Source organism: Schistocerca piceifrons, chromosome 5 (genome assembly GCF_021461385.2).
Source record: "Schistocerca piceifrons isolate TAMUIC-IGC-003096 chromosome 5, iqSchPice1.1, whole genome shotgun sequence".
NCBI classification, from domain to species: Eukaryota; Metazoa; Arthropoda; class Insecta; order Orthoptera; family Acrididae; genus Schistocerca; species Schistocerca piceifrons.
In genome coordinates, this window is record NC_060142.1 from 547,828,049 (window position 1) to 547,850,524 (window position 22,476).

The 22,476-nt window shown below is 35.7% G+C and overlaps 1 protein-coding gene across 4 annotated transcripts in view; it reads right to left on the reverse strand.

Moving 5' to 3' along the window:
* Nucleotides 1-1,538: 1,538 nt before the first annotated feature.
* Nucleotides 1,539-22,476, reverse strand: part of LOC124797890 — a 481,263-nt gene continuing 460,325 nt past the window's right edge. For 2 of the 4 annotated variants that reach the window (XM_047260998.1, XM_047260997.1), the window contains exons 21-22: nt 6,354-6,851; nt 1,539-3,301 (exon numbers count right to left, since the gene is read on the reverse strand). In XM_047260998.1, coding sequence (XP_047116954.1) covers nt 3,296-3,301; nt 6,354-6,851 — 504 coding nt within the window. In that variant the 3' untranslated portion in view covers nt 1,539-3,295. Of the gene's footprint in view, nt 6,852-22,476 lie in introns of all 4 variants that reach the window. The other 2 variants (XM_047260999.1, XM_047260995.1) reach the window with 1 other exon arrangement.

Here is a 22,476-nt window from a genome sequence, read left to right on the forward strand (position 1 = left end):
CCAAAAGAGCTTCAAGACTCATACTATTCACTGACTAAATAGCAGGCTACAGTGGAGCAGATGTATGTAGACATGAAAATGTAACATTCAAAACTGGAGGACACAAAATTGACTACACAGAAAACTTTGCACAGAAAATGTAGCAAACTAGCTGAGATCATGTATCAACTGTCACTGTTACGGAGTAATGCAATTTTTTACCCTAGACATCCTCCGCCTCCTGGTTCCCATCCCCATGCGATCTTAAAAGCTGTGGACAAATTAAAAATTATGACAAACAACTTCACTCGCTGTTTCAAGGAAGGTAAGTAATTTAAATACCTGGATGGTAATCTAAGTCAAACACTGTTAGAGTTGGATGTGGCAAATACAGGATATAACAAGAATGTGAAACAGTTACATAAAGAGGCAGTACCTAAAACTCACAAATGAACTGCCCAGGAATTCTCAGTGACTACACCTACTTACCTACTTTCCCCAACCATGGACTTCAAGCATTAACCACGGAAAATTTACAACTCAGTGACTGTGACATTAGTGAATCACTTCACACTCACAGTGTTACTAGAGTTTTGCCTAGTGATTCTGCGTTCCCTACATACCGTGGCATTAGGGACAATACCATCCATGGAATAAACAGTTCTGAAGGACCTCCAGTCTTCCTCCACAAAGCTCGACATCTAAGTATCAGACGGATATCTGACGCCAAATATCCATGACTCTGTTCACACATTACTTGGTGCTTCGGTATTTAATGTTACAGACTGAAAAGACATATCTGCAGATCCCATTGGCTATGGAAGACATTTTCAAGATGGTCATCATTACTCCTTTTGGATTATATGATTTATTGTACATGTCTTTTAGGTTCAAAAATGCTTTCCACAAATTTGGCCATGTTTTTATCTCTTTTTCAAACGTAAGGCCTAACAGCTCAGTTCATGGAATCAATACTAGAAATAAGAATAATCTTCACAGAGATTTAAAGTCTCTTCTTTAGTACAGAAAGGTATGTATTAATCAGGAACATGCATTTTCAATAACTTGCCAGCACCCTTAAACATTTTAACTACCACTAAAGTTCAGTTTAAAAGTTGGTGGCCAACTCCAACTCCACTGATGAATTTCTTAGCAGAACCATCTAATGTGTACATGTTACTAATAATATCAAATAATGCGAGATGAGTATTATGTACAATTTGACTTCTGCGCAAATTCAGTGCAGTAATGAGATCATTGTAAATAAGTGTTGCAAAATGATTTTTCTATTTGATTTTTCTTGGCTACAATAGTGCAAAATTATCATATGCACCTTAGTGTATTGAACATTTGCATGTTTTGTACAAGATTGCTGTTACCCCATAAATGAAAATATGTTGAATATTTTTGACTTATTCCACATCCATGAAGACCATTTCACTTGGGACCTGTGGAAGGTACATTAGCATATCCGTTTTTCTCAGTAAATATCTAATGTGTATTTTTGTTCTGCATCCTGGAGGATGCATAATGAAAGCAAGGTATCACACACATATAAATAAATTTCAACCAAAATTCTGTTACAATAATTTTATTCGGTAATCACAAATATGTACATATGAAACATACATCGCCATTCACACAGCTCTAATACTACTAACTGGCTGGCAAACATTTAATAAGTAGCTGACTGTGAATAAAAACATGTGATACGTAAAATGATGAAGTAAGTTTGTTTTGGTATCAAAATTGTACATAAACTGTTATACATAACAGTATCCTTTTCTGGCAAAAATCTAAGCCAGATACTTAGAGGGGGTATGTGTTGTAATGTGTCATGTAATGCCTTTCTACTTACAATTAACAATGTAGAAATATAAATTATATTTAACAAACATTCAAAACCATGTAAAATGACTCAATAAAAAGGAAGACAATACAGAAACATAATTTCAAGTTTGGAATTGGACTGATTCCGTACCCTGAAAGAAATATTCAATGTGAGACAGTAAGTGGTTCTTATTTAAGTGATTTGTGTCAGTTTTCTTTTCTTTTCTTTTTTTTTTAAAGTTACAATATATGCTTAAAAATGTGAACTGTAATAAGAAGTGCCTTTTGAACTGCTCTGGGATGAAAACCTGGACTGAATAATATTACACAGTAACTTTTTAGCCAATGACTTGTCATTTCCTACAATTTCAGTTTTTCTTGCTTTAATTTTGATTGGTCTAAACTACTGAAATCTTTTCTGTTTGACTTTCCTGTTATATATTGATATCGATCTAAAAATGCAGAACTGATATGACTGACTGCATTGATAAATCAGTAATAGCTTGCCTTCTGTTAAAATTTACCACAAAAATTTTACAAAGGTTTATACACACATACATTGAACCAAAACACACATACACACACACACACATACACACACACACACACACACACACACACACACACACACACACACATGTGGGAAACTGTTTCCTATGTGTAATAATTTCCTACTATATAAGTTACAAATTATATACATAAATATATACATAATAAATTGCATATACATTTAAAATGGTACACATTTCCAGAAATAAACAAAGATTTTTTAATTATAAAGAACTTGCTCACAGTATCAATTTATGACACATTAAAATGTGCCCTTCAACTATTAATAAATACACATATTTAAAATAACCTATTGGTTTGCTCCAGTCATTAAATGCTTTCCAGGCACTTATAATGACAGTATAATGCAAAATGTCACTTTAACAGCACCATATTATCTACAACTTGAACAGAAACTGAAAATATACTAAAACTTGAGGTACATATAAAAACACCACTCATATTTGTGTACCTAGACAAACAATACAACAGCAATACAAAAATCTGACTGATGTAATGATTAATTTTGTCTGAACTAGTTATCAATTTCACTTAGCTTCAAGGATAACAGCTGTGAACAAACCCACTACATTAGTGATGAATGTTATGCTCCATAGGATGTGCCTCCAACTTAACTGTTCATAATCACATCCAAAGCAATACCTTTCCAACTGTATGTAAAGTATGCAGCTCAATGGTAACAAACACCTCTAGAACTGTTTAGCTTCTGTATTTATGGCTCCACTGAAGATGTCACTGGTCACGACGGATACCATGTGTTTCAAATAATGTCTTTGGAAAATTCAAGTTAAACAATTTCCAACTGAATTTTCTTGAGGGCACACTGCAGCATTGAATGACACTGACTGTGGGATGGCATGAGTGTATATTCCCCACGAGTAGCTCACTGGGCTGGCAGCTGTCCTCGGTATCAAGCTTATACCTATGGCAAAATATGCACTAGCAGTTTACCTACAACTTAAATGCCTTGAAAAGCTATGTGTAATTAAATGGTGGAATAACAAAAGTTAACTTGTATGTACAAACAAAAAAGCCTCCTCTAAAATCCATTACTGTTTGACTGCCATCATTCTTTATCAATGCAATTGCTTCATAAAGGGATAAAAAAATTTTGTTTACTTCAAAAAGCATTTATAAAATGCTTCTTAGCAAATTATAAGCAAGCTTTGTAGCTCCCTACTGGGAGTATGATGATAAAATGACAATCACCATGAATGAATATTGATATAAAAGATATGCAGAAAGCTGAGACTTATGAAAGATCAAAGCATAAAATGACATCAAATTAATATTGTAATGTGAAAAGTGATTTGATTACATCCTAAAGTAGCAAAGTGGCTAACAAGTATAGGCAACTGATAAATTTTGTAATCCTCATAGAAATAAAATGAGCAATACTCAGCAATGCAAAGCAAGAATATTTAACATCACTTGATATTGATGATTTAATGAAATCCAATAACCAAAACAATTTTACATTTTTCCTGAAAATAATAGTCTGTAAGTGCTAATTGAAGTGTAACAGTCTCCCTTTTGAAAAGTACTGTGACCGACTGCAGCCAATGTCAACTACTGAATCCAGAAGAAAGTGCAGGTTTCACTAAATCTTGAAACCAAAAACTCAAACATAAATTTAAAATTTTGGATTTTTGAGACAAGACATTCTTGGGCTATAGCACAAACAACAAAAATATTATAGTCGTATTTTAGCAATAGGTTCGTGACTAACTGATGTACCCCTTTCAAGCTTCAGAAAAAGTATTACAAAATCCCAGTCATTGTAAAACTAAATAAAGAAATAAAGCTTCTGATCTGATTAAAAGCTTTTCAGTAATGCAGGCAACTGCTTATTGTGAAACATAACTCCATCACCTATTTACAGTTTGTTTTATGATCCACGATTTTTATGTAATCACCAATAAGCACATTAGAGTATGAGTGCCCTCACACCTCTTACTGCTAACCACCAAATTACAGAATATTTTATGAACTTTTAAGTTGGAGGCATGTTATTGTGTAACCCCACACCATTTATCTTCTAGTGCACCAGTCAGATAAAATAAATAGTATGGAAATAAAGTTATAAACTAGATACCACAGTCAGCATTAGTAAACCCAGCAGTTTCAGTCTTACATGTAGACTGCATTTATTGTATATGAGTTATATTGCACAAAACTGGGACATAATATTATAAATGACATTCATAGACTACTGTCCACCATATGTTACTCATTTACCATGAATATTTTTATCATTTGGCAGCATAATGACATCTGTTATCAGTTCATTAATGTCTGTTTCAAGCATGGGCACACTTGAAACAAAAACAACTCATACTGTGCGTAATTTCTAGTAAAGAATGAAAGGAAAAAAGGGAACAAGGAAACATGATCTTCATAACATTAATACTTCCAAAAACTTTTCTATGTGCCCTATTTTCTTTTCTTTTTTTGTATTATTTGCAACATTTTTAAAACATGAAAACAAGGATACATACATCAGCACTGTCTTTCCTCACTCATTTTCATATCACTGCACATTCATTTATCAACAGCAATATGTTGTTATTGCATATAAACTATAGCACACTTCAAGCAAACAGTACCAAGAAGCCCAACACTCAGCATGTTATCCCTAGAGGTATAGCAACATACCTGATTTGACTTTTTCAAGTTGCATACTTTCTCACGAAATAATGCACAGATCACTGTTAAATAATTTCCAGTTTTCTATTTCAAGGACAAGACAAATCAAAAGTAATGAAAACCAGTATCCTTGAGGCTTTGTTTTTTCTCACCTCTGATGTTGATTGTCAAGCAAAAATATTTTCTATTTATTTTTGTTGCACTGCTACCGACTTTAGGTTTTCAGTATAACACTAACAAAAATTCATGTATGAATATATCATTGCAAACCCTGTGAAATGGGGACCAGATAAACAGTTACTGACAAATATCTGCAAAAAGTTGTTGCAGAGGCTATGAATAGAGCAGAAAATGCACCTGATTGCCTGTGTGCCTGGTGAATCTTTCAAGAACTATGTTCAGAGAATGTAATAACAGTTTTACACACCCATTTGATAACAGAAAAGTCTGTTTGAAATACAGACAACTGATGACGAAAAATGCATCTACTAAACAGGGAAATCACTGAGCAGGTCGGTCTCTCTCTCTCTCTCTCTCTCTCTCTCTCTCTCTCTCTCTCTCTCTCTGTCTCTCGTAGCTTTCAACTCACTTTTTAAGTACCTATCAGCTGCTCAGCATTTTTCATTGATGTAATATAATGGTATCCATTGAAAAGGGTTTATAAAATCTACTTTTCCCTGGAATAAAGAGTGAGTATGTATGTAGATTATCAACAATTCATCAGGAAAAAACAAATTAAGACTTTTTTAAACTGAGAGGCAACCTCTTCAAGCAGTTGACAGAAGGCCTCCACTGCTAAGTATCTTTATAGCACTCATCTGAAATACGGAAAGGCAAAGATATATAATAAACTGCAGTGTGCAGTGCAGTCTTTAAAACATCTTTCTACTTAGCTGAGATTGAATCTTACATTAATAATACATGGACCAAATTATTGTAGTACTCTGTCTATCAATCAAGTCAACATGTAAAAATAGAATTAAAAAACAAGGGAAATGTTAAAAAGAACTAGAGAGGGTTATAAAATGAAATACCTCGAGAAAGGCATCTCGATCAGTTTACAGTACGTTAATGAGTTTGTACTCTGCATACGTAACAACTCTTTCGGCGCAAAAAATATCAGTCATACAAATAGTTTTGACTGTATAACTGCAAATCAAAATAAATTTACTCTAATATGTAAACTGTCCACAGCCACCACTGTAGCCAACCTCATGCCCCACTATAGCTAGGCATGGCCAACACCAGGACAGGGAATGATAAGCTGGGAGGAGAGCAGTAGAATGCATAGTCCATTACTTGTTATAATCAACATAGACTCTCACTACCTCGCCTGAATATTTCCGCTGTGAAGGCATGAAGTAGAAATCAGGTTGCAAATCAGTAGGCCGCGAGCCTGGACCTCTTGCAACTCTGTTATCCTGGGTGTAATACCCATTGCGGAGCTGGTGGTTGTGTCGTGCACCACCTCCTCCACCAGGTCCTTGAACTGCTGTCCTCGGTAGAGAATATGTAGTGCGTTCTGGAGCTGGCACTGATGATGCAGATGCTGGCAGTGGACGCTGCAGCGATCGTGTATTGTCCGCCGTGTAGCGAGACTGGGAGTGCGGTCGTAACGGTCCGGCAGATGTAGGTGCCACTGCCCTCGACTGTCCTGTTCCCATGCCACCAGTAGACATGCTGATCGCTGAACCATTTCCTGGTAATGTACCACCCCCAGAGCCAGGTCCTCCAGGAATCTTCTCTTCATGTTCAAATGCATCAAATGCATAATTTGTGTTGGCAGCTGAGTAATCCTTCCATGCAGAGTTTGGAATAAGATGATCCTGAAAATGTTTTACATATAAATTAATGTTAAACTGTTGCTGTATTTTTTATGATTATAATTCTTTTTGAAATGTTCTTTATCAAGTATAGGCCTACATTTATTATTGTATGGCAACAATGTGTAATAACTGAGTGAGAAGTAAAACACATCTCTTAAAAGGACAAAAAAGAGCACATGACACAGCAGGTAAACAAAGACAAGGCATTCTCGCTCTCATCAATGATGTCATCTGAATATCTGTAAGTCTTATGAAGACAGTGCTGATGGAAAACAACAGGAATTTACTTGTCTCATTAAATGGTGAGAAAGTTGTAGGATTTTGTATTTCTTTTGCACTTTCCACAAGTGATCTGACATTCACTCAAAATGTGTACAAATTTCTATCATGTACAAACAACATTATAGAAATAAATTTCCTTTAACCTCTTAAGAATAAATATTAAATTTATGGAAGGAGCTTCAAATATAATATCTGAAAACCTCAATGGAGAAGTAACACAGCCAACCAGTTGCAAATAACTTTTTAATATATTTACCTAGGTTTCAACACCTCCAAGGTTGTCTTCATCACAATGAAAATTTAGAAGCACTATAAAATAATACATAGAAAATAAGTTTCACAGAAATATTAGCCAAGATGAAGAATGTCACCACATAGAAAGGTTACTTACATAAAGGTACATTGTGAGAAGGCAAAGTTTACAGCACACATTCACAAGTAAAATTAAAAATGTTCCAGCCATTGGTATGTACGCCCTACAAGGAACAGCATCAAACTGAACAGGCCAGGGGCTGCAACAAAAACAACACACAGGTTGCCCAATAGGCAGCACAACTTGCGTCTTGTTTTTGTAGGAACAATGTAAGCCACTGGGCAGTTCAGTCTGATGTTGTTCATTGCAAGGTGTACATACCAAAGGCTGGAACATTTTTAATTTTGCTTGAGCGTGTCTGCTCTAAGCTTTGACTGTTGCCTTCTCGCAATGTGACTTTATCTAAGTAACTTTTCTATGTGGTGACATTCTTCATCTTAGCTAATATTTCTGTGAAACTTATTTTCTATGTACTGTTTTATAGGGCTTTTAAATTTTCATTCTGATGAAGACATGCTTAGAGTTGAAGAAACCTAGGTAAATGTATTAAACAATTATTTGCAACCAGTTGGCTATGTTACGTCTCCATCGAAACTTAAATACAGTTGCTGAAAGGCAGCCATATTCAAAACTGCGATATTTGCAAATGTCTTCAAATATTTGATTTTGACATTCTGATTCAGTTTAACTAATTTTCATAAACTTCTTCACCGTATTGATTATTTTCTCATTTCTATACACTGTACAATTTGTACAAATTGTGAATCATAACTTTTTCTGTTGTAAAACATATGGAACAATGTCTAATCTGTCACTCCTTGCCACAAAAGCTGTGGCTGAATGATTTATTTCTATATACAGCAAAAGAGATTCCATGTGCAATCAATCATCACAGCACTTACAGTACCGTAAAACGGGGTGAATAGAAACAGCAGGGTGAATAGAAACAAAACTTCATATACACAATTACTTTGAATACTATAAGGTTTTACTGGATATCAGTTTTAACTGTTATTGTTTTGGGGTTGGCAACACTTCAGACTAACAACGAAATTATGTTTTTGTTGGGTTGGCAGCATTGTAGGTTGATGTTTATCCTTATGTCTGTGTCAATAGTTTTTAAGTTGTTTTCCTACCTACTTTGAACTTCTCTAGTAAGTAAACGTGTATTCTACATATGGCAGTTAATGGCATTGTAAGTACTACATATAACATCTATATAAAACAGTTAGGGCTCGTTTTTGTTTCACTTTCAATGAAATCAGATATGTGAATTTTCAATTTTTTAGGTTATGTTTATAAACTTTGCGGGGTGAATAGAAACATATGAATTCTGGTGTTTCTATTCACCCCACAATAACAAAATCTAAAAAAATGTATTAGTATGCCATATTAATACTATATAATTCTCTAGTTATGTTACATGCACAACTAACATATCTTCCTTGTTTCAGAGTTGGTGTTCAAATGCGTCATGGAAATACAAACCCATCACAGGAGGTGGTTACAAAAAACACAGACCTATGGGTAATCATATAAACAATGCCCTCTCTGACATCAAATCAGAGTTAGCTTGCGGAAAGCAGCTGAAATACATGGGATTCATTTTATCCTACTATACAGACACCTAAAAAGAGGCACCAAAATTAAACCTCAGGGTGGACAAACTGCCTTGTCTTTTGAAGAAGAGAAGCTGTTTGTAGACAGATTGAAAATATGCAGTGAATGGGGCTATCCTATTGACTTTACAACCTTAAGACTTCTAGAAAAGGATTATCTGGACAGAAGGGGGGAGGAAGTGAGAAGGTTTATGATTAATATCCCGGGTCGTGATTTTGTGGAATCATTTATGAGGTGACACAAAGATGAGTTAGCTGTGTGAATGTGCCAAGACATAAAACGCTTCAGAGCTGGTGTTACACCAGAAACCATCAACAGTTACTTCGATGAACTGTTAAAGGAATTGGAGAATGTGCCACCGTCTAATATAATAAATTATGATGAGACAAACCATACAGATGACCCAGAAAAATGAAAGGTAGTCACACGGAGGGGAACTAAATATCCCAAAAGGGTCAGACCCAGAAAAATGAAAGGTAGTCACACGGAGGGGAACTAAATATCCCAAAAGGGCCATGAACTCCTCACAGGCATCAATCTCTGTTATGTTTTCAGCTGCTGCGGATGGCACTATACTACCCCCTTATGTCATGTATAAGGCTTTGCATTTATATCGAAGCTGGACTGAGGCTGGGCCAAAATATGCAAGATACAATCAGACAAAATCTGGCTGGTTCAATTCATTCTGCTTCGACGAATGGGTCCTAACAGTTGCTGTCCCATACCTGACAAAGCTGGAAGGTAAGAAATTTCTCATTGGAGACAATTTACCTTTGCTTCTGTCCATAGAATCAGTTAAGCTGTGTCAGGACAATGACATAAGATTTATATTCCTACCAGCAAATTCAACACACCTGACACAACCACTGGATGTGGCATTTTTTCGGCCTTTTTAAAACAACTTGGTGCCAAATATTAGAAGAATGGAAGAAAGGCCCAGGAAGAAACGAGGCAACAGTTCCTAAGGATAAATTTACGTGGCAGGAAGTTACTGATATCCGGCAGTTCTCCCGTGTTTTTATGGAACAATCAGTACGTCGGGAAAGCTTTAAACATCAAATTTACTCTACTTTTGAAAAAGTTGTGTGACTCCTTGAAGGAAAAAAATGTTATTGCAGGTTTTAGGAAATGTGGGATCGTGCCTCTAGACTGCAATAAAGCACTGTCAGTACACCCAGGTATACCAGTAAATGAAAACCAGGATAAGAACAATCTTGAAGAATCCACTAATGCTGTTGACAACAGTTAGAGGATTAGACAAGGCGAGATTCCTAAACAAAGGAGAAAAAGGTCAAAAGTTAATGTCCAACCTGGCAGAAGTGTTAGTGTTGATGACTTTGAAGACATGAATGGGGAGGATGTAGCCCCCAATTCTTCACTTTACATCGATCCAAGCCCTTGTACATCTAAACATGCCAAGACAACCACAAAATACCAAGAAAAACTGAAAACATCATGATTCATCATCAGAGGATGAAGATACACACTCAGTGCAGGATAGTGATGAAGACTTGATTTTTTCCTCTTCAGATTCTTCAGATCAAGATGAAAATACAGGTATCTCCATAAGCCAAGGTGACTATATGGTGGTCAAAGTATATGGTAAAACATCATCTTTTCGATATTATGTTTGCAAAGTTAATTACCTTACTGACAATGGTTTTCTTGGAACATTTTAAAAAAAGAGTTCCTCAAACCAAAAGGTTCACAATGACTGAAGGAGAATCTTTTGTTTCAAGAAACAATGTTGTCCTAAAATTGTTGTCGCCAGTTCTCTGCTCAAGTGCTCGTTTCAAAGAAATGCAATGTTTTGAGGATGATCTTTCTGATTTAATGATTTATTAATAATACAATACCAGTCTCATGGTAAACAGCTGTGTTCAGTGTTTGTTCACCTTAAGTTTGAATAGATTATCCATGTGACACAAACATTTTTGTATATTTTACTTACTTTTAAAATTGATAAACCATTATCATTTGAAATAAATGTTTTTCTGTTTACTTTATAATAGCTTTTATCAACCTCTCTTTGCTTTTAAAAGAAACAATGATAGTTTTACAACACTGTTTCTATTCACCCCTATCTGCAGGGTGATTAGAAACACAATGTTTAATTTTTTTTTAATTTTTTGAAAGAAAATAATTTGATAATACTATCATAAACTGATAAGAGCAATACAGACCTGAGTTTTGGGTAGTATTTTTTGTTTAAACTTGACAAACAATAAGTAAATTTTTCAATCAAAGTTCAAATTTGTTGCTATTCACCCTGTTTTACCATAATGTAATTCCTATCAATATTTGCCAGTAGCATTAGGTGGCAGAAGGGAACGTGGTGAACGAATGATGGAGTATATCATAGCTGAAAGAAACAAATTCAACAAAAGTGGACTTGTAAGAGATCAGACAAGCAAAACAATAATGAAATAATCAACAAGAAGCAATACTACGAATGTGTGTGTAATGCAGGGAGTGACCACAAACTAGTTTGGCAGTTTTCATGTTCAAGTTCAACACTCAGCAAAAAGGAACATTGTACTCCTGATATTGATGAACTGCAGATAAATTAGTTATCATTTTAAATAACTCTTCCTTAAAAACCTGACCAAATAGATAACTTGAAACTGTTAAAGTTAAATGTCTTGGAAAGAACTACAAGAATTCAGGAAGAAGATATATTCTCAGAAGCAAAACAAATTGTTTAGAACCCTCTCACTCACTCAGTCAGGAAAGACAATCAATGTAGTGAGATACCTGTGATTCTAATGCAGTATGAGAAGAAATAAACAAAAAAGAACATGAGGAAATTTAACAATCACCTCATCATGTAGATGACAGACTAAAATCAAAAGAAGAAAATTTTGAAATGCAGGAAGGCAATCTAAAGTAGAAACTTCCTGGCAGATTAAAACTGTGTGCCCGACCGAGACTCGAACTCGGGACCTTTGCCTTTCGCGGGCAAGTGCTCTACCAACTGAGCTACCGAAGCTCGACTCACGCCCGGTACTCACAGCTTTACTTCTGCCAGTACCTCGTCTCCTACCTTCCAAACTTTACAGAAGCTCTCCTGCGAACCTTGCAGAACTAGCACTCCTGAAAGAAAGGATATTGCGGAGACATGGCTTAGCCACAGCCTGGGGGATGTTTCCAGAATGAGATTTTCACTCTGCAGCGGAGTGTGCGCTGATATGAAACTTCCTGGCAGATTAAAACTGTGTGCCCGACCGAGACTCGAACTCGGGACCTTTGCCTTTCGCGGGCAAGTGAGTCGAGCTTCGGTAGCTCAGTTGGTAGAGCACTTGCCCGCGAAAGGCAAAGGTCCCGAGTTCGAGTCTCGGTCGGGCACACAGTTTTAATCTGCCAGGAAGTTTCATATCAGCGCACACTCCGCTGCAGAGTGAAAATCTCATTCTGGAAACATCCCCCAGGCTGTGGCTAAGCCATGTCTCCGCAATATCCTTTCTTTCAGGAGTGCTAGTTCTGCAAGGTTCGCAGGAGAGCTTCTGTAAAGTTTGGAAGGTAGGAGACGAGGTACTGGCAGAAGTAAAGCTGTGAGTACCGGGCGTGAGTCGAGCTTCGGTAGCTCAGTTGGTAGAGCACTTGCCCGCGAAAGGCAAAGGTCCCGAGTTCGAGTCTCGGTCGGGCACACAGTTTTAATCTGCCAGGAAGTTTCATATCAGCGCACACTCCGCTGCAGAGTGAAAATCTCATTCTGGAATCTACAGTAGCTTGAATTAAGAACAAGAAAGAACATTATTTCATATATAAGCACAATATCACTAGCACTTTTTCCATTCATTCATGTATCATGCTATGCGTCTCCGCAAATGAAGGAGAGTCTTAAAGATGCAGAACAACTGAAGTCAAGTTATACATCAACAAACAGAAGCACCTATTACAGACTATTTAAGTTCATTATATTGCCAACTATTTATAGCTAGTGCTAATCTACTCACATAATTAACATTGGGAACTACTTCTAGTTTAATTTTTAACTTGTTATCAGTCAGTATTGTTATCCAATACCTTTTCTTGCACTGCTTACTTCCTGTCTTATTTCCCCTTACTTCACACTACGCATTTGTGTAATGATCTCAGAGACTGCTGTTACATGTTTGTATAATGAAAAGGTAAAACTTGTTTAAATTGAACATTAATATTAACCGAATTTACATGACAAAGTCTAAATATTCTGATAAATCAGAAGAGAGTATAGTGCCACACTTTTTTACTTTTTTTTGTACAATGTATATTGACACACCATCTTAAAAAGAAACAACTTCCTTGGACAGCAATACTAATGAAATATTTGATGTAATGACCACTGGTGTACACATCACACAGTGTCAAATTAAAAACAAGGATGCTCCAGCAGAGGAAAAAATAAGATACCTGTTAGAAGCAATAACAGTAGTCATAAATAGAGTACTGAGACTGGGAAAATACTAAGCATCTGTAAAAATGTTGAAATGGTGCAACTGTATGAAGAAGAATGTTGTTTGAAAGTTCAGCAAACATTTTCAGTCTGGTTTATGTTCTCATCAGTCACAGAGTGCCTTTAATATCCAATCACCTATTACCTTTACTCCTTCCATTGTGATACTATTGCTCAAGAAGGGCAACAGAGAAAAATCTTGAGACTTATCATCTTATAAATTATCTGATTAATGTCATAGCAAAAGTACTTAATGAACAACAATTGTTCTTCTACCAACCAGTCATATAAGAAGGATTTTGCAAATGTTTATCAAACACTGACCATAACTCATTCAAAAAACCATGGAAAGCTACATCAACATAAATCAAACATTCACTGACTATTGCAAAGCGCTTGATTCAATGTACTAGCGGGCAGTCATAAAAGTCCTTAAGAATTCCATTGTCAGTTGTAAATATATGAGCACTTTGGCTCACCTTTCTGAACAGGCAATAACATGTGTCAGGTAGATGAAGACCTCATTCCTGACATGATCCCAGTAGTCAAAGAAGTTCAGTATGGGGTACAACACCTCTGAATGTGTTTACCTTGTCCACAAAAGTTGCTACTACAGCTGAAGAATGAGAGCTACACTAAAGTTTTGAGTCCAGATATCCAAACTGTTAGAACTGCCCACAAAGCTAATGAAGAAATAGCACGTGAAGAATAGAGTTTGGCACGGTTCACAAAGCTCAGTTCATCCTGGTCAACAAAGATGTTCCTACATAGTTAAAAACAAAACTGTGCAATAATTGTTACCTGCCAGTAATAACGTATGGTATCAAAACACTGGCTCTGACAAAACTGAATGTTAATAAGTTACAGCACACACATAGGACAATGGTGAGGTAGATATTGGGCAAAACCTTCAGTGTCATCAGAAAGAAAACCATAGACAAGATACAACCTTAGGAGAGTTAAGACATTGAAATGGCAATAGCTTGGTCACACGGAGAAGCAAAGCTTCAATAGGTGATTCGACAAGATTGTTTGATGGAGACCTTGGGGACACCCAAGAGGTGTTGGAATACTAAGAGGAAAATATTTTCCAGATGATTTTTGACATATTCCACTTCCATGTGGACCATTTCACTTTGGAGCTGTGAGATGAACTTTAGCATCTTTTGCTCTTACAATATGTTCAACATCCCTGTTGATTTTCTCACTATGGCTCAACAGATCAAAAAGGGTACCTAATTTGATAGCTTGATTATATGAAGATGGCTGCTGAAAGCACATGGGCACCTGAGAATTCAGTATCAAGTTAAATTCAAGAATATAACAAAAGAATTAGTGTCTAATCCTGTTTTCTAGTCATATTCTGGCACAAACATTATTTTGCAGTTTCAAATTCTTAGGACCTCATGTACAGCTGTTGTACTCCTATATATGATCCTGATACAAAAATAATAGGTGTCTCTTTAGAGTTACCAGGCACCATTTTCAATTTAGTTTTTGAGCAGTATAAATAGTTCCTCCCAAATAAAAAGTGTGCATGGGGTATTCATTACAAGCAATATGATGATGTCTATATTGCAATGTTAGTGTCCAATCACTATAGCAAATCAGGTTAGTCTGGGACTATATTCAGTTGATACATTAGTACTGAATAGGTTTGCAAACAATGTGATGTGATGCTATATCATTACTGAAGCACTCCTAGAAACACTGACTATCGTTCCGTTTTACTTTCACTGTCAATAAGCATCTTTGACCTGAATAACACATTGGCAAAGTAAACTGAAAACCTCAACAAGGTGGCAACAATATCTTCTGTACACCAGAGAAATCAAGAAATGAAGCAGTAACAGCATGCTCTCCAGTATTCTTACAAGTGGGATGCTCATACGCTACATATCTATAGGCCAGTTTCTTGCATATCTCAGCAATTAAACATTCATCAACACTTTTTTTTTGCAATACTTTTACACATTATCACTGTGAAAGCATGTATTCGCAATATATTGTGTTTTAATCCATGCTTCCTCTGAATAAACCACTGGTCTCTTTATCAATGTTCACTTTTATATAGTATGCTTTTTTGAAACAATTTAATTTGATTGGCATTTGCTGACTCATATATTCTCTCATATTTTCAAAGCAAAGCCCATATGCTAAAACAATTTTCCCAGTTTCTTTGACAACCATGAAGACCTGGTCTATGAGATAAAAGCTGTGACTTTGTGCAAAGTTAATATTTCTTTGTAATGCTCATAATATTGACAAAAATGCTGCTTAATAACAAATTCATCAATGGGATATTTGTGTGCACTTTCCTTCTTCTTCTTTAGGGCATATATGTGGATCCCACTATGTACAGCCTCAGTTTCTCCAGCCCTAGTTTGCACACAATCAACGTACTCAACTTTTAACATTTTGCTTCCACATGGTACTGCTTTTTGTGTCAGCACTGTCACTTCTTTCTTCTTCTCATCATAAATAAATTTAATGATATTAATAGCATGCAGTCACACCAAACCACAAAAGTATTTTCTGTGATCACTTTTCATGGTTGCACTGTGAGGTAACAATGTGCACTGTTTTAGACTGCATGTGGCTTTATTTAGTTAACTCCTGCTGCAGGCAGATCTCCAGTTCACTTTGCTGCATAGTGCTTTAAGTTGCTCTATGAAAGGAATATATAGAACTTCAGTTCAGACAATATTATGTTTGTTCTGAGAACCAAAATAATGTTTTTCATAGACAGTGAATGTTATATGAAATACACCACAAGCAGAATTAGTTTGGTCCAACACAAGCTACAAGATACAAAAACAAACTTTTACAAACACACACACACACACATATGCATGCACACAAAGGCAAAATACACTATACAAATCACATTAATGGGATATTTTCTTAGTGCAGCACACAGTGCTAGAAAATCCACACTGATGACACAAAAACAGGTGTATTACTTACGAGTTTCACGTGCTCCTACTATTTCCCACAATTTTTATCATTTCTGTGTATGCAAAGACATAGATGTGCACATACATACATGTAGATTATGTATCAAATTACAAATAAAATAAATGAATTAAGTTTGTTGTGCCAACTAAGTATTTGATGGAAGTATAGTTCTGCTTTAAAGCCTTCACTCAAATGACACCCAAAAACCAACCTAACAAAGATGGAATTTAATTTAGAAACCTCACACACACTCAGTACATGAACAGATGTTTCCAAGTTTTTGATAGTAGTCATGGGAAAGCAAGGGAACATGATACACCACATACTGCATTTTTAATGGAATTTCAAATACCATTATATAAATGAAATTGGAAAAGCATGAAACTACAGTTGGAATTGTCATAATAAGGCACTCATATAATGTTTCACATTCATAGCAGTCATGGGAAAGCAAGGGAACATGTTACACCACATACTGCATTTTTTAAAATGGAATTTCAGATATCATGATATAAACGAAATTGGAAAAGTATGAAACTCCAGTTGGAAGTGTCACAATAAGGTGCTCAGATAATGTTTCACATTTCATTATCAATTGGTCACTTCATCCAGTAGATACAAAACCTAACAAAATTAGTTACTATAGCAAAATTAGTTACTATAGCAAAATTAGTTACTAATGTAGAGATAAACCACATACTTCTGATTTATTTTTGACCAGTTTCATTCATCATATATGAGCATCATTAGGTAGTCAGTGACTTGGTGGGAACATAAAGCAAGAAGTAACACATCTAGAGATATCAAAACTACCCTCACATACCTCACAGATTGACCAATTCATTAAGCTAAGTTCACACATCATGAAAGAAGACTAAACAGTATCAGACAAATATCACAGCAATGTCATTTCATGATATAACACACCAAGCTGAAACTACTCTACCTGCTGTTATTGCACTCTTGCAAATAATTAATATTTTTTCTTTACTGATTTTTCAATTTTCATCCAAGTATCTACATGTGCATATGTAGTAGACACCTGAATCTACCAAAATGTTAACCAGACTTTGCTTCACTTAGATTTGTTATTGAGACTGATTGCAATAGGGCATTTTGTGTTCCCAGAAACCATGTAACTTAAAATATATTAAGAAAGGAACTTATTATTACAATATGCAACAGCAGATTCAGAGTGAACTAGTATGTTGTTTTGGACATATTTACACCACTCATTAAAAAGACTGGCAGTAACATATTTGATTTTTCTGGCACTAATTGACTTAGCAGACAATTAATTCTGAAGTTAAGAGACACCAAAACTTTCCATTCCAGCTTCTATCATTATTCTTTGTTGTCCTAATTTTTATGAACTGACTGATACCCTAGATTACATAATTAAGCCATTAATTAACAAACTGGATAATTCATCACAATTTTTACGATGGCACCTGTACTCATAAATGAGTTATTCCCAATGCAGGCATACAAAATGGTTCCATGAACTTTTAACATTTTATTAACTCAACACATACGAAGTCTGTTCAAAAAATTCTGGAACATTCGTAATTTTGCGCCAATGATGTGTTGGAACAAAATGCAGTTGACATCTCTGTACACACCTGTGTTTAATGTGTAACTGCCAAAAGTTTCATTGTTGTATGTCTCTTAACTATTGTTCAGTGCTGTATTGAGTAGAACATTGAGTCACACAGTTTGCGAATTTAGAGATGGTAGAGTTAGAGGAGCAACGTGTCTGCATTAAATTTTGCATGAAATTAAAGAAAACCTTAAAGTGATGAGTGCTTAAGCCGTACTCAGTGTTACGGCTTAGAAAAGGCAGGATGAAAGCTAAAGATGACCCTTGCTCAGGACATCCTTTGATTTCTACCAACAATGCTCATGTCAGGAATGTCATCAAAATTGTGTGTGCCAATCGAGGACTGGCTATCCGAGAGTCTGCAGAAGAATGTAACATTTCAGTTGGATCATGCCATGATATACTGACACAGCATCTCAGAATGCATCGTTTTGCCACCATGTTCATCCCACAACTCATGAGTCGAGACCACAAAGACTTTCACCTCACAATTTGTGGAGAGCTTTTGGATTATGCAAATGAGAACAAGATGTTTCTTAAGAGAATCATACCAGGTGATGAGATGTGGGTCTACAGTTATGATGTTGAGAGTAGGGTTAAATTTTCACAAGGAGTTGGGAAAGGTTTTCCTAGACTCGAGGGGTCAGGTCAAATGACAAAGCCAAGCTGATAGTTTTGTTTCACTTTGAAGGATCAGTTCATCATGAATTGATGCCAAAGGGATGAAATGTTAATCGATGGTACTATTGGGATATGTTGCTGCATTTGTAAGAGAAAGTGAGAAGAAAATGGCCTGAAATGTAGCAAGACAATTCATGGCTCTTGCATCACGATAACGCACCCACCCTGTCATCTCTGTTGGTGCATGACTATTACACAAAAAATGAAATCACTGTGCTGCCTCATAAGCCATACTCTCCAGACCTGAGCCTTGTGGTCTTTTTTTATTTCCAAAGTTGAAAACCCCATTGAAAGGATTAAGATTTGCAACGATAGACAAGATAAAATAAAATTCACAGACAGTGCTTCACGCAATCCAGCAAGAGGTGTACCAAGACTGCCTCCAGAAGTGGAAACAGCATTGGAAGTGGTGTGTCAATTGCGGAAGAGAGTATTTTGGGAGACTATGCACAATACGTAAAAGGTAAGCATACAAAAATTTTGGGGACGAAGTTCCAGAATTTTTTAAACAGACCTTGTATTTTGTAAACTAAATGTCTTTAACATATAGCTCATCCAAATTAGCAAAATCTGTCCTACCAGTTTTTCAAACCATTATGTAATTTCTGAAATCATAATATGTTCATATGCTAGCCTTTATGTAGCACATCTCACTTCATCTCAAAATCATCAATCTGTAGTTAGTTGTCACAATACCCACATCTCAACAAGAGCCAGTGCCAGATTGGTATACGAATAACACCTATGCGGAATGTCGGAAGACCATGACTATTCTGTATTATTTTAGAATCAGTTTCGAATCTGCTCCCAATCAGTACACTAAACTTCGCCCAGTGACTTATGTTATCTTTCATGCACTTATATTTTGAGTCTATTTGTGAGATTCTATCACTTTGGGCATTTACTGTGTCTATGCACTGGATATGTAATATTTGAACTGTTATATCAAGGATCAGATCATAGCATGTGCACTGTTTTTTCATAAAGCAAAGCCACTGTTATGACAGTGGTTAGTTAGCACGCTCTATAGTTTTGTTGTATTTATATACATCATTTCAATGAAGGGATTGATAGAGGAACCTGCCTGTAAAGGATATTTTTATGAGAAATGGAAATAATCATTGGGTGTTTCACAGAGACAATAAATATGGAAAAAGTCTCAATTTTAATTTAAAAGTGTGCAGTGTACATTATTAGAGGAATTCCTGAAAGCCAGTTTATAGCAGTTTGATGAACTTTCTTCAAGGAGACACTGAGTGCGGACTGGACAAAGCAGATAGGTACATTCCCAATGTTATATTGCAAATGTGAAAATCACACACATGGACTACTGCAAAGATGTGAAAATAAAATCAATTAATGTGTAAGATGAAAAGTTATATGGTAAAAATAAAACATGCAAAACTATGTGAAACACACCGTAACACAGTTTCATGAATGTGAACCATGCATTTCAGTCCACCACCATTGGCTAAACGACTTTATTGTTGACTCACCATTAGACAGGAATCATGAAGTTATTGTCTACCAGTCCCTCTGAGAGTGACCACAGCTACTGTTGTAAAGGTATGGTGTGTGGGAGTCGTGGACATGGAAGTGGCCATGGGCTGGAACCCCCAGCGGTATTGCATACACACGCTACACAACAGGAGAAAGGGCTACCAAAGGTGGCAATTGCTGTGGGTAGATACTAGTCATGCAGGGGCTATGTAAATAGTTTTCAGCTTCCTACCTGACTGGTCCTGACAAATTGGCAGCCTCACATTTACCACTTCACAAAGAAAATGATGGACAATAAAAAAACTAAATATTAAATATAATTTAGTAGTGTGTTCAATCCACACTTGCAAAATGGAAATATCAATACCAGAATGAAATCAATATATCTTTCTAATGGTGACACCCAAATGGTAACAATAAATACTATTGAAGCTACTGAAACATTACTTTAAGAAATTATTAAATTATATTCCACTTCCAATGAGGAAAAAGGAAGATAAACCATTCTAATGACAAATTTTGAAGATAGAATCCAGAAAAAATACATCTACAGTCCATGAATATTTGAGGAAACCTAAGATTTAATTCAGAAATATAGAGGGACTGTATGCAGCTGAATTATGCATACTATAAAGACATATTGCTTGAAAATCAGTACATATGGTATTGTGATGATAGACCTGAATGCTACATAGAAAAAAAAAGAGCCAAGTATTTATTAATATTAAAACTATACACTGTGAGTTTATACCAAAATTGAGTACCTTTTGGGCATGGTTTTGATGCAATGCAGTGGCAAGTGTGATTTGAAGAAGTGCTATTACTCTGGCCTTCACTTGCTCCAGAGTATTCAGTATTCAAAATGTTTACAATCATATAATATGATTCAGCCATCTCAATGCCCTTTAACACATAATGGAATATAGTGCAGAAAACATCAATATCCTAAGTTAAAATAGGTCCCTTGATCACAGTTGATGCTTTATTAAAAACATTGTCAGGGAAGACTCATTTACCTTCAGTTACTACAGTGATTCAAACTCTATGTTAAACTGTAGATACCCAAACAACTGGGCTTCTAAGTCAGTTCAAAAGTAAGAAGATAGCAAGGGCATTGCACATCCAATAACATTGTGCCCAATAAAGCACTGTGGTGGTCAAACCAACATTCAGTTTGAGGGTAGCTTCACCTTTATAATTACAATCAGATATGCATTAGGCAAGTGCTGTATTTTTTATTTATCTTCATCCAGTTTCTCTTCAATTTTTATTACAGTTCTTCTGATATACAATCTGCTAACCTGACATGTTAGGATAATAGCAAAAAAGTTTTCACATTTGTCCATACATGCCTTCTTTGGTAATATGTTACTAATTTTCTAGAAATTGGTGGTACTGGTAACATATGGTTAAGATATTGAATAAAACTATTTGAGAACAGGTATACAACTGCAGTGTACATGATATAACCAAAACAGCACAAATTAAAATTGAAAGGTACAAATATATGACACTCTGATTTGATACCTCGAAGTGGGAAGGCCATAGAGTTCAAACTGGCATCACAAAATATTAATTGTTGGGCAGTAATGGAGTTGTGTCAGCTTAAATTTTCCATTATTTATTGGCATTACTGGTGATTAAAAAGTATCTTCAATAATTTCAAGTAGAATTAAATACTCACATACTTCAGGAAAAGCAGATTGATCAAATGATAAAAAAAAGTTAACCATCATACTATGACCTGAAAGCAACAGCCATTTATCTCAAACATATTCAACAAGCACCCTCTGCCCCTTGGTCATATTGCCCCCTGTTTTCAGTAGTGGAGTTAGTATAATCTTACACATTTATACCTCAAAGCAAAATAATTCATCATTCATGCTAAAGAAATCACTCTTACAGTGGAAGAAAGTGTACATGTAATTTCTACTGACTAAACAGAGGCAGATGACTTTTTTCTGACAGTTAAGAGAACTATGTCATTCCCTTGCCTTGTATTTATAAATGTAAGTATCTAATAATATAAACAACAATGATGAGAGGTAACCACTGAATACTATCTAACTGGTGTTGCATGCATAAATATGACAGCTCAAAAATTTGCTCTAGCTTGTGAGCAGCATAACTTGTTGTTTAGAGTCTCTCCCTCCCTCTCTGTCTCTCTTTTTGTTATCATACATAATTTTCAATTTCTTGCTTTTGCTGAGAACCACATGCCTCCTTTTCCCCCACT